Here is a 17,545-nt window from a genome sequence, read left to right on the forward strand (position 1 = left end):
TTATATTTTGTCTCTACAATAACTTCTGGTGCTTGAAAAGATTCAAGTATAGTATAAACCTCCTTGAAATGAATTTTCACAATCTTATCATTATCTCTTAATCCAATAGATGCAATTAATCCCAAAGAATCCTCCAATCCATTTTCTTCATAAACACCTAAAATCCTCTCATCATCTTCTAATGTCTCTAATTTGTATAATTTCCTTTCAATACTATATAATCTTTTTCTTTCTTTTTTTTTAAAATCATCAACTTTCTTATATATAATATTTATATTTTCAAAAATATCAATAAAACTCACATCAAAGGTACCTACATCTCGCAAGAGTACCTCCTCTTTTGTACCTCTATAATCGTGCTTTATAGTGGTACTTCTCCAAAATCCTTAAATTCTTCAATAACCCTTAACAATGATTTCTTCTTCAATCTATCTCGATTTTGTTCATGATTAAGAAGTACCATTAGAAATTGTACAGTTTTTTTTTCATCTTCACTATGTACCCTAGCATAAGCAGAACCATTGTCAAGTACTTTTGTTTCCATCCGTATTGTCATAATAAAAGGCTGTCCTAAAATCAATAAATAAGACAATGTCGTGATGTAATATGACTAGTAGGTGAAAGGGTGAAAAAATATATCATGTTTTGAGGATCTCACTTCAAAAATATTGTAGCAAGTTATCTTGGAAAAATAGATATTAGTAAAAGGGTAGAAAAATTAAAGGTGCTAATGCTGCCTTTTTACAAATTATGCTTCTATTTACTTTGTAAGGCCATAAGTAAGGCAAAACAAGGTAGATTAGAAAAATAAAGGATATAGACATATGTAGGGAGGAGTTAGGAGTGCAAATTAGTAAAAATTACCTCAAGAAGACGAAAGTTGATACCCGGAGAGGACCGGTTATGAACCAGGGTCGAAATCAGACCCTGAGGCACAAAACCGAGTCTCGACGACGACTCCAAGACTCTTTGGCAGATCGGAGAATGGGGTCTGATAGAAGATTGGATAGGGTTTCTATGGGCATTGATTTTGGATGATTTGGATTTGATATGACTTTGTAAGAGCTTTACAAAAAGAAGTTTTGTTTCGGATGACTTGGGTTTTATGAAATAAAATAGGGTTTATGTTTTGAGTGATTTTGATAGTTTTGTTGCAGATCTATAAGTGAAATTTTTTGGATTCATGATTATAGTTGTATTAAATACATGTTGTAAATTTGAGCTCGATCTAACGGTTGAAGTAAGAGATATTGAGGTTTAAGCAGGTCAAGGTCTCAAAAAGTAGAATTTTAGGTTTAGTGAGGGTTTTTAAGATTTCATGCAATCTACAAGTTGAATTGGAGTAAAACTTATGTGAAAGGATATTAGACTTGTTTTTCTATATCCATGAAAAATTTGAAACCAATCGAACGGCGCAAAAAAGAGAAATTGCCTCTGGAAAGTTAGCATCAAGATTAAAGAAGGAGGCTGGCTAATACTCGAACACATTTTTGTGGTTTTCGCCAATTTGGTAACTCCGATCCTTTTCAAATTTTTTTGTACTTGTTTTAAACTTGATTTTTAAGAAGTATACAAATTTTTAATTGAGATCAACGGTTTATTCATTAGATATTGAGGTTTAAATCTATCATAGGAATTACTAGGATTTGGATTAGGATTTGGCTAGGGTTCGATTTAGGGTTTGATTTAAAGTTTAGAATTTGGATTAGGATTTGATTAGGGTTTGATTTAGGATTTGGATTAGGGTTTGGATTAGGATTTAGGGTTTGATTAGGATTTGGTTAGGATTTGATTTAAGGTTTAGTTTAGGGATTAGGGTTTGGATTAGGGTTTAGGATTTAGTTAGGATTTGATTTAGGATTTGGATTAGGATTTGGATTAGGGTTTGGATTAGAGTTTGGATTAGGATTTAGATTAGGATTTGGTTAGGATTTGATTTAAGGTTTGGTTTAGGATTTAGGGTTTGGATTAAGGTTTAGGGTTGATTTAGGGTTTGAAATAGGGTTTGATTTAGGGTTTATTTTAAGGTTTGTTTAGGATTTGACTCAAGATTTAAGATTTATTCGGATTTAAGATTTAATTAGGTTTGGTCTAAAGTTTGAGTAAAATTCAATAGGATTTTAATTAGAATTAAATTAAGGTTGAATTGATATATATATTTGAGTAATATTTGTGATCATTCTAATATTTCTTTAAGAATTTTATTGTTTTTTTGAAATTTCTTTGAGTTGTTTTGAATTTGATTACGTTAGTTTACCATTATTATAGTCTAATTAGAATATTGTTAGTATTCTATTAGAATTAGGATTTTATTATCGCAATTTCTATTCTTCCTTCTACAGCCAGGTGCCCAGAGCATTCTCAAGCAAGACTTCATACATTACGACAACGTTGTATCTTGAACAAAGAAATGTTGTTATGTCGCAACATCTCTAATCCAAATTTTGACATCTGAACAAGCTCCATATAATGTGCCTTGTGTGTTATTAGCTACTCATATTGTCCATCCATGTTCCATATCAATTGGCCAATTCCACTTCTTATAAAGATCCTTAGACACAAGATTTATTTCAGAACCATCATCGACTAAAGCAACAATTGGTTCTTCTATATCTCCTACTTTCACAATTACTTCAGCAGTTGCCCTTGTCTAATACTTTCAAGTATAATGGCTTGAAGCTTCCATTTCCTTATCACTATAATCTTTGAAATGTATTCGTTGATTATATCTATTCTTTTCATTTGTTGATTACTTGTAACCATTATCAACCTCTTCTTCATCTTTATATAATCTCGCATCAATAGCATGACTCATTCTAGCTTCGCCCATTAATTGCCTCTTTTGTTTAATGTTGTTAATGATAACATCATGAAACTCCTTCTTTACAATTTTCAAAATTTCTTTCAATGTGAATTCCACCTTAGCATTTAATATACGTTCTTTCAATACCAATTTTAAATTTTTTGCCACTTCAATATCAGAAAGTAGCTTATAAGCAATTGATTTACCTTTATCTTTTGTCTCCTTTGTTTTTTCTTCCAATGATGCTGAAGTATCCTTTATAGGTAATTCTTGTGAAGCTCCCTCACGAGCCTTGTCTCCTCGAGTTTACCTCTTAGAAGAATTTCCTTAACTTGTATCATCAAAATTTTCTCATCTCTTTTCTTCCATCAAAGCTTCATATTGGCTCTTAGCAATATATGCATGAATTGAAAGAAACTCAATAAGATCTTCTCAACCTGGTGCACCTCGTATTATAGCTGCAGTCCTTAATAACGCTTCCCTAGGCATTTTTCCTTTTTATATTGTAGAAATGGCAAAAGCCCAAAATTCACCAGTTTCTATACTTCTATCAAAGTCATCATCTATTCTAGCACCATAACTTGCACTCTCCCATATTGCTATTTTATTTTCTATTAAATAATCTTGAATCAATGCTCTTATACCTCCTTTGCCAAAATTGGTTTGAAAGAGATCCTATATATCCTTTAATGTAATCTTTTCATCTTTTCAGTAAATAACTTTTTGTTGTACCATATTATTAAATTCATTGCAATCCTTCTTAGTATGTGAAGCATCATCACACCAGATACATCTTTGTACATACCCTTGTTTTGAAACATTCTTCAAATTATTTGTAGAAGTATTTTCTTCAAGTCTTGTCAATTTGATTTGAAGATCTCACATTCCACGTATAATTTCTTCAATCTCCATATCTCCTTTCTTCAATAAAGATGTTGCAGGTTGAACAGTAGGCATTGTTGGTTGTGTTGTATGTACTAGAATTTTAGATGCTTATACTGCTTTTGAAATATTACTTCTATCCTTCCTCCTTTCTCTTTTTGTAAGCAAATCCACCGCATTTTCAACATTTTTCTACTTTTTTGTCAATCCTTCATCTTCTTCTTTGTCTTCAAGAAGCAACTCCAATTTTACTTATAATTCTCCATCAGCAGCTTGAAAAAATAATTCAACCTTGTTCGGCTCTAATGTCAATTTTCTACCTTTGATAATTGAGAATATTACCTCTCAAATTCTCTTAGTAGCTGTGTTGCTTGCAAATTCTTATTAGGCCGCTCAATCCATTCTAAAAATAGTTTCTGAGTAACATGATCAATGTCCTCCAAGAAATATTCATCTTTTAATACATATAAAAAAATCTCCCATGAATTTCCATAATGCTCCATAATTGATGTAATATGCACTCTTATTTCCAATATCGTAGCAAGTCCAAGTAATTCAATCATCTTCTTCTCAGAAATCCGATTTAATTCCATTTCCCGAACATAACATCTTAAATACTTTGAAATATCCCTTCCATCAAATTGATCAATTTTATTGACCACTACTTGTAATGCTTTGGTTGCTAAAGTTTCTTTGCAATCATTTCTTTGTTGTTGCTGCAAAAATAATGATAAGGCTTGAAACATACTAGCAATGGACAGATCCATGTACATACCTTGTCTTTTAAAAGAAATCCCACTAGAAGCTCTATTTGAAGCTCCTCTCAAAGTTCCTTTAAAATTTTTATTCTCGTTCTCCATAAAATAAAAATAATAATAAACAAATTCCAATACCTTCCACTTCAAGCATTTCACGTCGATGTCATATTATAACATGATTATATGGTAAAAATATAAATAAAAAAGATTTTATTAATATTTAGTCATCTTGGATGTTACATATAGAAGCCAATTCTAGTGCCAATATTTAGTGGCCAGTTAATGTCACCCCATTGTAAGCTATACCACCGTATGTGACATCAATAATATGCTCCATCGGCGTCATCGAACCAAGTACCCTCCGTACCAATGGGACAACCAAGATCATTTTCTAACTCTATATGGAACAAGCCTAGTAGGTATATACCAGTATAGACACCCAATATGCCTGATGGGGGTGCAAGAAGACCACTTCATTGTTTCCATTGTATACAAATTGGTCATTATACTAGTGAATGTCGCAATCTCAGAGCTAGTGACGATTATGTACCAATGTGTGGGAATTGCAAGTAGTCGAAGCATACTTATCAGCAATGTAATGCTCCATTCAATTTCAATAATCGGGATCAGCAGATCCAAAGCCTTCACCACTTTGTCAATTCCTATTTTGCCTTCAATCTAGTTTCAAGGATCTCTAGTTTTCATGGCTTTTGGCAATAGCCATTCCAAATTCTTTCTTTATATACATATCAAATTATTTCTATTTTATCATCTTTTTTTGAGAGAAGTCTCACTTATTGATTTATTTTTATCATGTTCTTGTGCTTGACATTTGTAAGGACAATAACGAAGAGTTTCTGATCTTGAGCAAATATCATAAGATTGTACAAAATCTTTGACTGGTTTCTACATTTAAGGCCACCAAAAGTCCCTGGATATTAGTTCCAAAGTTTTATTGTACCTAAAATATCCTACTGCTGGAAAGTCATGACGAGCTTGAAGAACATGTAATCCAGCTTCAGTTTCTCGAAAATATATGCATCCCTCAAAATATAGTAGATTCTCCTTGAATTCAAACTTGAAAGTATTATAGGACTTTGAAGGATTTTTCTTAATATCAAAAATAAGAGGATCAAAAGACATACTTGACTGAACTTGCTTAATGCAAGTTGGATCAATAATTAATATTGATTTCATTGCTCAAAGATGAAGATGCTCTACCTTCAAGAGAATAGTCTGTGGTTGATCAAAAGCAGTATCTCTTTCTTTGGTGTAAGGTAAGATCGTCTAGAGAGTGCATCTGACAAACCTTGTTGTTATCCTAATTGATAAATGAACTTAAATTCAAATCTTGACAAAGACATACTCCAATGGACTTGGCGACAATTCAAAACATGTATTGATGTAAAATATTCAAGGTTCTTGTGATCCATATATATTATGACTAGGCTAGAAGTACCTTCTAAATAATGGCGTCATTCTTGAAACGAATCCATGATTGCAAGAAGTTCTTTATTGTGGATGTCGTAATTGATCTCTACTATTAAATATTTTCTAGAATGAAAAGCTATTGGATGAAGTTTATCATCTATTCCCATTTGTAACAATACGGCATCGAAAGCAAAGTCTCATGCATCTATTTCCATAAAAAATGGCTTAAAAAAATCAATGCAATACAAGATTGGTGTAGAAACAAAAGCTATCTTTAAAGCTTTAAATGTTGTTTTTGCTTCTTGATTCCATTGAAGTTTGTCTTTACAAGTCAAACATGTAAGTGGAGCTGCAACTTGAAAGAAGTCTTTGATGAAGATTCGATAGTAGTTGGCAAATCTCAAAAAGTATTAGACATCTCTTACTATTTTTGAGATCTTTCAATCTATAATAGTTTGAACTTTCTTAGGATCCATCATAAGTCCATCATTTGAAATGATGTATCCTAAGAAGTCAACTTGAGTAGTGTGAAATATACACTTTTCTATCTTGGCATAGAATCCCGCATCTCTTAGTTTTTGTAATACATGACGAACGTGAAGTTCATATTCTTCTATGTTCTTAGAATAGATTAAGATGTCGTCTAGGTAACAGACAACAAAATCATCTAAAAACTCTCCAAAGACATCATTCATTAGATGTTGGAATGCTGCCGATGCATTTGTAAGTCCAAAAGGCATGACATTGTATTTGAAATGTCCATACCTTGTTTGAAACACATTCTTCTATTCATCTCCTTTTTTGATGCGTATCAGATTGTATGCTCTTCATAGATCTATTTTTGTATAGATCTTAGTTTGATTCAACTAATCAAAGAGTCTAGATATCAAAAGTAGTGGATACTTATTTTTTATGGTGATTTTGTTGAATCTTCGATAATCAACACACATCTGTAGTGATCCATCTTTTTTCTTTACAAATAAAATTAGAGCTCCTATTGGAGATTTGAAATAGCATATGAAGTTTTTGGCCAGATTTTCTTCAATATACTCCTTCAGTTCAGCCAAATTATTTTGTAATAAATTGTAGATTGATCCAAATGGCGGTTGTGCTCTTTCTTGAAGGTCAATTGAGCTGTCATAGGAATGATGTTTTGGAAGAATATTCACATATTTCTTCTCAAATATATCTTAAAAATCTTGATATTGGCTTGGAATGCCACTTGAAGTCTTTCCACTAGTAGAAATAAGTGTGGCATAAATGATACAAGGTGATCCTTCTTTTGTAGTATGCAAAAAAACTCTTACACCTACAAATATAGGTTTAATTATATTAGACTGATGACTTTCTACTTGATTAACTACGCTCTTAGTTATACTTTCAAAAAAGTTAAGACTACGAGAAGTCCAATCTATTTTAGGATTATATTTTTCTAGCCATGATAAACCTAAAATGATTGGATTAGAGAGAGATCTAATGATATTAAATATTACAAAGCTACTATGACCATTAGTTGCTACTTCTATAGGAAGAGTTTCATGAGTAACATCTCTTAAAGACAATGGACGACCATCTATGACTTCTACATGAACATGTTTAGTTTTCTTCACTAAAAATATGCTATTTCTTTTAACAAATACTTCATCTAAGAAACATGTTGAGGCTCTTGAATCTAACAAGGTAGAGGCTTTGCGATATTTAGGTCCTAAAATAACATTTATGGTAAAACATGGAGAGGGTTCTAAGGAGAGAATAGGACCTTCATTAGGTGTTGTATAAGGTTCCAGCCATACGGTACCTATTATAGCTGGAAAAATTCATTTTCCAACATGCTATCTACTTTGATTGCTGTACTCCTCATTTTATGGTTGCGTCGCTTTCTTGAATAATGTTGAAGAATGCCCTTAGGTTCTCCATAATATAAGAATAATCCTTCTTGACAGCAATGAATCTTTTCTTGCTCAATAAGAGGTTTAAAACGTATTACATCAATTTGCATATTTTCTACTTCTGAATGTATGTATTGAAGAGATGTTGGTGTTGCCATTGAATTATAGTAATGTTGAGGTCTTCTTGTATGGTTCTCAGATTGGAATTCAAAAAGATGATTGTCGCACTTCACAGCAAAGTCAATTGCTTGACTCAATGTTTGAGGATCAGGTAAGTTGAGCATTAATTTTTTTACCTCATATTATAATCTATAGAAAAATTGGCAAATAAGTGCAACATCATCCCACTTGATATCAGTTACAAGTTGTCAAAATTATGAAGCATACAATATTATTGATCGATTGTCTTGTCATAAAATACAGATCTTATTGGTTGCAACATGAATTGTATCATGTTCTCCATACATGGAATGAAACTCTGCCAAAAAAGCATCTAAATTATCTAATATTAAATCTCATTGTTCAAGAAAAGATGAAAATCATGATAATGTTGAACTTGAAAGAAGTGTACCAATAAATTTAACTTGCGATCTTGGAGTTGGATAGCTTTGGGGTTAGAGTTCAATCACAAGTTATACTTTATTGATAAATCTTCTAAACTTTGATTTGGTGCCATCAAACTTCTCGGGTAGGGCAATTCTTGATTTTCTAACATTGGAAGGGCGTTCCACCATAGGAAAAGGGACATGATTTGGTGCAGATGTTGAAGCAACTCCAATCATTTCTATATCTTCACTTTCTACCAATCTTGTTGCTCCTTGTGGTGGTAAATTGAGTTGATGCATCGCAAGTATTAACTCTCTCAATTGCTCATGCATTTGTGCCATTGCATTCTTCATTTTAGCAAGTTCTACCATGATAACACTTAGAAAATAGAAGATGTATAATATCGCTCAAGACAAATAGAAGAGAGGACTTGAGAACAAAGAAAATTCTAAGGACAATATCAGTTTAGAAGAGGGTAATCCGTAACTTCTAATATGCTTACGTCTTATCAAGAGAAAAGGGTAATCCACTCTTAATCAAGATTAGACAAAGCTCTGATATTGTAAGTATATTCTTGTCAATTTATTAAGGGCAAGAATATGACAAAAATAAATCAATAAGTGAGACTTCTCTCAAAGAAAGATGACAAAATAAAAATAACTTGATGTATATATAAAAAAAAAAATTGGAATGGCTATTGCCAAAAGCCAAGAAAACTAGAGATCCTTGAAACTAGAGTGAAAGCAAGAAAAGAGTTGACAAGAGAGAAGAAGGCTTCACTCTTGTTTCTATATATACTATATAACTAGGAGCTACATGGCAATGTTCTATAGAACCTCCAATATGTATTGACTTTGTAAGAGACATGCCTTGACTTATAAGATAAGTTTTTTTGCATATGGGCTACATAATTAGCTTGGTCTTCAAGCTAACAATATGTGTGGCACATGGCCAACTTGTTGACTATGTTTTTAATTCAAAAAGTCAATTAAAGACACCTATAAAGTCAAAGAAGTGTCTATAAAGCTTCTAGGAATTTTTTATAGCAAATATTATAGAATTAACTTACTTTTTTCTACTTTTACTTACTTCTACCTATTTATACATGTAATTATTGGCTTACATGAATATTTCTATGATAATAATAAGATAGGATTTTTTTTTTTTAATATCAAGACTACTTATCCTTGTAAGAAGTTGGAATTTCTTTACTTGGATCTTTTTTTATTTGTGAACAAATCAAAATGAATATACCAAAAAAAAAACTAGGACCACTTCCTCTTATAAAAGTGACTAATAATAAAGAAATTGATGTAGAAGAAGTCTTAGACTCAAAGTAGCACCGAAATAAGTTGAAATATCTTGTTTATTGGTGTAGGTATGATATTATTGAATATATATAGGAGTAAGCAAAGAATCTTATAAATACAGCAGAGAAGGTGGAGGCTTTTTATTAACGACATCTATCAAAATTTAAATGAAGAATAACAAATCTTTATTCTAAAAAAAAAAAAAAAAAAAAAAAAAATCAAGAAAAGATAATATTTTATCTTCTATCCTTGTTTATAGCTCTTGTGTATATTTTGGTGCTAAAGATATGGAAAATCATAAGAAATTCATTAAATGAGATGAATATAAGTTCAAAACTAAGAAAATGAGTTGTTGAGATTAAATATTCTTTTAGCATTGACTCTTATATATACTAGGTATTAAGATACTTTTTAAGAAGTTTCCATGTTGTTTGGAAATAAAGCAATGCTAAAAAGCTTCTTAGATAACTCTCTTAATTCTTTTAGAATTTTTTAGAACTTACTAAAATATTCTAAGAACCTTTTAAAATCCTATAAGAATCTTTTTAAAATCTTATAGAATATTTTAGAATCTAATAGAATATTCTTAAATATTCTTAAAACCTTCTTATTGTATGTTTGTTAAACATACAATAAGAAGATTTTGTGTGCCATATTATTAGCTTATTGCAAAAGCTACCAAAATGTGCAATATGTGACTAACTTATTGGCCAAGTTTTTATCCTATCAATCAGTTACAAACACATATAAAGTCAAAGTTGCATCTATAAAGCTTCTAAGAAGCTTTTTTATAAGTTATTATGAAATTTGTTTACTTTAATTAACTTCTATCATGTAAGTAATTGTTGAAGTAGATATGTATGTCCATAATACACTAACATATGAATCTACAAGATCCTCTATAAATATAAATATTGATTATTAATAAGATTTAGATAGTCTTGGATTGTTTTGTTCTTTTTGCATCTTAATTTGTTCAAATCAATATTTTAAGATTAAAAAAATCAAGAAATATTTTGATTGTATACATCTTAAAAAATATTATAATAATTAATTATATTAAAATAAAATAATTATTAATTATTAAATACCTCTTTTATGTAATAGCATAAAACATAGCCTTGGCTTAACTTCATATTTTTTCAAATTTATTAGAAAATAAATTTTAAGAAGCTAGAAGGTGTTAGAAACAAAATATTGAGTAAATTCAACTTTTCTTGCTTGATTCTTAATAACTTTATCTTTTGCAATAGCTTCTTCAATAACATCTTCAAGAGAATCTTTTACAGCACATCTTATTAATGTAAATATTCTATATAAATATATTCTACACTTAGAATATATTGTGTATATTTTAAAACTATTAGAATTGCATGTGATTGCTTTAATTGGCAAAATAGCTTAGAAGGTGACATACAAGTTGATCAATTCAATTAGATGGAAGAGGAGATGTATAAAAGAAGAAGATTGAAGTAGCAAGAATGAGGATCAAAGCAATCAGAGGAAAAAGAGAATATAACAGTATTGTAGTAATATTTTAGTTATTAGCAAAAGAAAGGAGTATCAATTAATATATTTTATTTTTTTTAATACCAATTCTTAAAAATAGATTATATTCAAAAGTCCAAATTATTTATAAATAATATATAAATATATAAATATATAGGAGCTTACTTGAGGCTAATATTTTTAATATAAAATTAAAAATAATTACAACATCATTTTTTTAAATGAATATATAATACATCATGCGACATGATATTATTTATTTATTTATTTTTAATTTTAATTTTAAAATATCATTAATTTTAAAAAAAAATTATCATGTCCTTCAAAAATGTTGTATAAATCACAATCAAGCAGGGACGAAATAAAGAATGAAAACGGTTGATCAAGTGTCCAACACCGTTCGATGTCCACTTTACGTTCTCTCATTGGATTGGAAGCGTGGTCTCATGGCCGTGTGCCACACGGTAATAAGCCCGTGGTGGTCACCGCATTTGAGAGAGCAACGCGGTGACAAGGCCCCTAAACCTGGAGCTTCTTCCTGGCCTTGAATTAGGGTTTCATACTTCCCGTTTGTGCTCCCAAGTTGACACAATTTCGAAAGAATGGGCGCCCCGGAAGGAGCAGTTGCGATGGCCGAGGGGGACTCCGCGACGGTGCCGCAGATGAGTTACGCGGAGTTTCGAAGATGGAAGCAACAGAAGGTTTGTGCGGGCCTCTTCATGTTTTTGCGCTTTATCAGCAGCAGGGTTTGGTGTTTAGAGTTGCAAGTCGTCGAGTGGCTGTGCAATTATCGGGCGGTGGCAGCGTTGCAGTGATGATTGTAGAGTGAATTTGGTTACGATGGATAGAAATTGTAGGGGAACCGTGTTCGACGCCCAGGTGTACATGCTCTGTACTTCTCGTGTTGTGCGAAGATAGATTGTAAGAGCTACGTACACACGAGGTTACGGACTATACTGTTAAAATGTCCAGTTGTTTTTCCTACTGTCCATAGCTGTCTGATATGCCTGAATTCAAGATGATTGAATTTAGGTTGCTACATATTCGGTCTTAGAGGACGTTACAGTATAATTAAATCAACATGATTCCAGCAGGTCGTTAGTGTTCTCAAAAGATAAGTTCAAAGTGATGCTTTTGTGAATTTCGTTGCTCTCATCTTTTGAGAGTGTGTTGTCGAGAGATTTTATATCGTTTACCCAGCTGCAGTTTAGAAAGGCAAATTTAGGGACCTGCTTTGAATATGTATCTTTTTAGAATAGTTTTTCGTGCTTTTCTTTGCTTAGGATAGAGGTTTGCAAATGGTCTTCATGATTGGTATTGCAGCAGTGACTTTCATTATTTGTTGTAGGTTTTTAGTTAATGTGGCTGCTTTGAATCTATTAGCTGCGCGGGGTGAAATGCCTCAGTGTTGCATAGTATTGCAACATGGTCACGGGGTACTTTAATGGAGGTTTTTGGATTGACAGATTGTTAGCTATTTCTATTATATCCGAGGTGACTTATAATCAATCAGTTAATTAATTCTTTATTTAGAATATAGTTTTTGCGCTGCACGGCCCTTCCGTGTTGGAATTCTCTCCTCTGTTGTCTGGGAGCTTTTATTTTTTAAAAACAAACTTAAACACAATTAGAAACCCAGGGTGATAGTTGGCACAGAACAAAGCTGCTTTATTAGGAATTGAAGTACTATGGGTATAATGGGTGCAGAGAATATGTTGACGTACGGAATCTGCGTGGCGTTTGGATAGGGTCAATGACCTCGTGGCTTTGTAGGGTTCATGGGAGGTTTTTAGGTAGCTTTTTAAAGTATGCCTCGGTTTTATTATGTTGAACCATTTTGTAAGATTTGAAAAAAACATGAAAGACTTGTTTTGTTTAGACTTTAGTGAATTGTTTATGGATGGGGAAGACGAAGGCTTTTCAAATCTTTTATTTGACAGTCTCATGAACTATTCGACCTTCTGGGATCTCGAACCTCAAGCTTTTCTTTTGTACAATGGCAAGAAATTTAAGAACTAGCCTTTTATGGAGAATGTTTATTGTCCATGTTCGCTCATGCAGTACATGTGTTCACCCATTGCAGGATGCAGAAGCAGAAGCTAGAGCGGCAGAAGCTGCACGGAAACGTGGCGAAGACATTGCTGCAGGTCGAGTGCGCATGAATGGCAGGGAGTTGTATCAGCATGAACCGTGGGTCTTCGACGATTCTCGGTTCGACACTTAAAAATATGTTAGTTAACAATTTCTTACCATACAGATTGTTCCAGTGATGTAGTTCTATAGTGAACATGAACTCCACTAATTCTTAGTGATTATTTCATTCGGCAAAGCTGCTGCTCATCTGCGGTTTACCAAATGGCTCGATCTCTTAAAAGGGAAAAGAAGGAATTAGCTATATTACGTTATAGAGAGACATCTGCATAGAAGTTCTGATTCAACCAGGAGTTTGAGGTTGGTGTGTGTTCCATAACATGCAATCAACACCCAATTCTTTGGGCAGAAGTTGATCGTGTTGGATGAGGATACCGTGAATCTTTTTTATAATTCGAAGACCTTCCAATGCTGGGTTGAACTTCAGAGGATACTGTTGAGTTAGAGGGCTCAGAGTAAAATCATGGCCATCACAGATGTCCGCACGAGGATACTGAGACACTTCTATATACAGCGCATCACTGCAGCTATAAAATTACTTTTTAAGAGCATCTTCTCCAGCTGTGTACAGTTAGGTCACTGAAGTATAACTCAAGTAAGGTAGGTGAAAATGAAAGAGAAAGAGGAGAAGAAAACGATGACTTAGCAAATTTGACTTTGAAACAAAACATGTCTGCGATTGCAAGTCTGCGGAAATATCGAGGTGCCAATAATTGTCAGTGTCATAGGGTTGATGATGCAAGCACGGGACTGATTGAGAATGCCGAAGCAGCCAACTAAGATCACTCATACAATCAGCTAGAAATAGAAGCACTACATTCTCGAGCTTGTTGCAAAGAGAACCTTTTGGTACAGGAAACACTCTTCAACTGACTAATGTTATAACCTGTCAAAATGAGAATTTATATAGAAATTTCAAACACCAAAGTAACAAGCTATGTAAATAAATATAGATTATAATTTCATCACGAGCAATGTCTTCAAGCAGACGTATACAAAACACTTAAAATAAAATAGAAATAAAACAAAATCACAAATTAAAAAACAACAAAATTCTCTAAGGCTGCAACCAACACCTACTTCCTTACAGTGCCATTTATGACCCAAGGAACATCCTAAATAGTTTTCAACCACAACTGGCACAGTTATCGAGGCTGATAAATACTTAGGTTTTGTTTTTAATTTTTTAATTTAATATAATTTTCCGTTAACAACACAGACAACATAAATTTGGTGAAACAAAATATCATGTCGGACGAAACTGGTTCTATTGTGTCGCACCAGATAAGAAATGTTGGTGAATAATCCTACGCATCAATTTCGTGAACAATTTGTGAACCAGTATGCGTCAAAAAACCATATAAGTACTACACAATCCAAGTACGGTGTTGAAGGAGTGCACATTCATCTATAGATGAGGCTTCGTCCACACCACAATCGATCTATGTCAAAAGTATGGCATCCAGAGCCAAAATGGACAGAAGCAGAGCCAAATTTCTGCTCCGTGGTTGGTTTACGTGGAAGGGTAACGTTAGGGAAGGGAAGGGAAGTGAGGGGGCGGAGCTTTTGAGATTCAATCCAAGGTTAAACTCAAACGCTCACTGTCAAGGTTCCGATCTCTGCTTTCTTCGTTGCTCCATCCTCTCCCTCTTTCTCTGTTCTCCTCGCAGCGTTGGCAAGGTCACCATCGCTCTTGCACCTGCAAGCACCGCAACAGAGTCAGCTGTTCCAGCATTCCCGGGTGGCCTGTGAGTTTTGGGTGTTGCAATGGCCATGGCAGCGGCTCCCTCCCTCCCGCACTTCCATGGCCTTCGCTCCACTGAGTTTCAAGCTCAGTACCCTGCACCGCCTACAGCTTCTCGTATGTTGCACTTTTCCATCTCTCGCTCCTCGTTGTGAATTGATGCTGTAACTCTGGGTTGGTGATAGGCATTGTGAAGTTGAATGGTTTTGGCATTGGTTGGCGAAGTTTCGAAGTCGAGTTAGGTGCTTTGGGGATCATCGAACTTGGGTGGCAACATTTAGGAGCCGCATTGTATTGTGGTTTGAGTGTGGGGTGCTACGGCGGAGATTTGTGGATTGATTGGTGGTTTTGTGTCCGCTCAGAGTTTGTGTTTGTTGTGAGTTTTAGTACTGTGGTGTAGTTCACTGAATATGCGTGAATATGTGTGAAGTTTTGGTGTAATGCGGTGGGTGTTTTTATTTGTATGAATTGGTTTTCTAGATTTTCTGGATGTTTTAGAGTCCATAGAGGGTTTAATGCAATCTGAAGGAATAAAGAGTTACTAAATGTCTTCTATATGAAACAGCACATGGGAAAGCGGGAGCCTTCCGAGTGCGATGCGCGGCGTCAGTTTCCAGTGCCCCGAAGCGAGAAACGGATCCAAAGAAGAGGGTGGTGATTACTGGAATGGGACTTGTGTCAGTCTTCGGGAACGACGTCGATACATTCTACGACAAGCTTCTGGAGGGGACCAGTGGTATTGACATTATTGACAGGTTTGATACCTCGAAATTTCCTACGAAATTTGCCGGACAGATTCGGGGATTCAGTGCAAAGGGATACATCGACGGGAAGAACGATCGCCGCCTCGATGATAGTCTCCGGTATTGCCTAGTCAGTGGCAAACGAGCGCTTGAAGATGCTGGGCTCGGTGGGGAAAACCTGAACCAGGTGAATTTCAGAGGTTGCAGAACAACGTGATGAATTTCGAAATTTAGTGTCAAACCTGTTATCTTGCGCGATATATTTAGATTACGTAGTATTTTTTTAAACCCTTTATGAGCAAGAAATTGCAGCGTGCCTAGTGGATTTTCTAAGATGGTGAGTTTTGAATACGGTTTGATATATCACTCGCTTACCCTACCGCATTTTGGTTTGTTGCATTTTGTGGCATTTTAAGCGAGTCCTGTGCTCTTGCAACGCAGGTTGACAAGCAAAAGGTCGGTGTTCTCGTCGGAACTGGCATGGGTGGGCTCACTGTGTTCTCTGATGGAGTTCAAGCTTTGGTAGAGAAGGGTCACAAGAGAATTACACCGTTTTTTATCCCGTACGCGATTACGAACATGGGCTCTGCCCTTCTTGCCATCGATCTTGGTTTAATGGGTCCCAACTATTCGATCTCAACAGCTTGTGCCACTTCCAACTACTGTTTCTACGCCGCCGCCAATCACATTCGGAGAGGAGAGGCTGATATCATGATCGCTGGAGGCACAGAGGCAGCCATTCTTCCAATCGGGTTAGGTGGTTTCGTAGCTTGCAGGGCTTTGTCTACGAGAAATGACAGTCCACAAACTGCCTCCAGACCTTGGGACAAGGATCGTGAAGGTTTCGTGATGGGCGAGGGTGCTGGTGTGCTGGTATGCATGTCGGTCCTGCTTGTTTGTTGGTTGCTGTAGACTTAGCAGATAGTTTTGGATTTTTGAAACCAAGCGGTGTGTGTAGATCAGTTGCGGGTAGGATTGCTTGTTTTTGTGCGATCATGCTAATTCTTGTGGTAATCGTTTGATCTATGAAGGTTATGGAAAGTCTAGAGCACGCATTGAAACGAGGTGCACCAATTGTGGCCGAATATTTGGGAGGTGCAGTTACCTGTGATGCATATCATATGACGGATCCTCGATCTGATGGATTGGGTGTTTCTACGTGTATTGAGAAGAGTTTGGAAGACGCAGGAGTCGCAACCGAGGAGGTCTTCTTCATCCTACCCCTCAATGCTGAATGTGATGATAGGTTCCTTGTACGCAATCGCTGACAATGATAGATGGCCTTATGTGCTGCCTATGTACAACATGTTGTAGATGCCTTGTCAAGTTGCACCTCGTGAAGGTTAGAGATTCATGATAATTTGTGCTTTGGTTTTGAACATGGCCTACAGATGTCCCTCAAATTGAATATTGAATGATGGTTTGCCAGGTCAATTATATCAACGCACACGCAACTTCAACGCTTGTGGGTGATTTAGCTGAAGTCAATGCAATCAAGAAGGTCTTCAAAGATACCTCAGAGATCAAGATGAATGCAACTAAGGTACTTATCCTTGAATATTTACTGAAGATTTAGTCTTGGTAATATGAGGTGCTTGCCTCAGTTTAGAAATAGTTATTGTAGTCTAGATTTCCAAACGGTATTTTTTCGGAAAAATAGAACCTTGACGAACGGTTGGACTGTGATGTCTCTAATGCATTTTAATGATTTGTTGGAATGTTTTAGTCTATGATTGGGCACTGTCTTGGAGCTGCTGGTGGCTTGGAAGCGATTGCTAC

At 34.7% G+C, this 17,545-nt stretch overlaps 2 protein-coding genes across 2 annotated transcripts in view; both read left to right on the top strand.

Moving 5' to 3' along the window:
• Positions 1 to 11,699: 11,699 nt before the first annotated feature.
• Positions 11,700 to 13,830, top strand: LOC112290698 (uncharacterized). Its single transcript, XM_024537289.3, has 2 exons — positions 11,700 to 11,829; positions 13,212 to 13,830. The coding sequence occupies exons 1-2, from the start codon at positions 11,731 to 11,733 to the stop codon at positions 13,350 to 13,352; spliced, it is 240 nt and encodes a 79-aa protein (XP_024393057.1). The 5' UTR covers positions 11,700 to 11,730; the 3' UTR covers positions 13,353 to 13,830.
• Positions 13,831 to 14,761: 931 nt separating this feature from the next.
• The window catches only part of LOC112290697 (3-oxoacyl-[acyl-carrier-protein] synthase I, chloroplastic), a 3,450-nt gene continuing 666 nt past the window's right edge, over positions 14,762 to 17,545 (top strand). Inside the window, exons 1-6 of the mRNA XM_024537288.3 lie at positions 14,762 to 15,140; positions 15,589 to 15,953; positions 16,208 to 16,639; positions 16,798 to 16,971; positions 17,196 to 17,309; positions 17,493 to 17,545. The exon at positions 17,493 to 17,545 is cut by the window's right edge and continues 49 nt beyond it. Of these exons, the coding sequence (XP_024393056.1) occupies positions 15,047 to 15,140; positions 15,589 to 15,953; positions 16,208 to 16,639; positions 16,798 to 16,971; positions 17,196 to 17,309; positions 17,493 to 17,545 (1,232 nt within the window). The 5' untranslated portion in view covers positions 14,762 to 15,046. The remainder of the gene's footprint in view (positions 15,141 to 15,588; positions 15,954 to 16,207; positions 16,640 to 16,797; positions 16,972 to 17,195; positions 17,310 to 17,492) is intronic.

Source organism: Physcomitrium patens, chromosome 13, assembly GCF_059467195.1.
Source record: "Physcomitrium patens ecotype Gransden chromosome 13, ASM5946719v1, whole genome shotgun sequence".
In the NCBI taxonomy this organism is placed as follows: domain Eukaryota; kingdom Viridiplantae; phylum Streptophyta; class Bryopsida; order Funariales; family Funariaceae; genus Physcomitrium; species Physcomitrium patens.

Coding starts and splice junctions, on each gene's coding strand:
- LOC112290698 (XM_024537289.3), top strand. CDS start 11,731: ATGGGCGCCCCGGAAGGAGCAGTTGCGATGGCCGAGGGGGACTCCGCG. Junction 11,830..13,211: donor GAAGATGGAAGCAACAGAAG/GTTTGTGCGGGC, acceptor CACCCATTGCAG/GATGCAGAAGCAGAAGCTAG.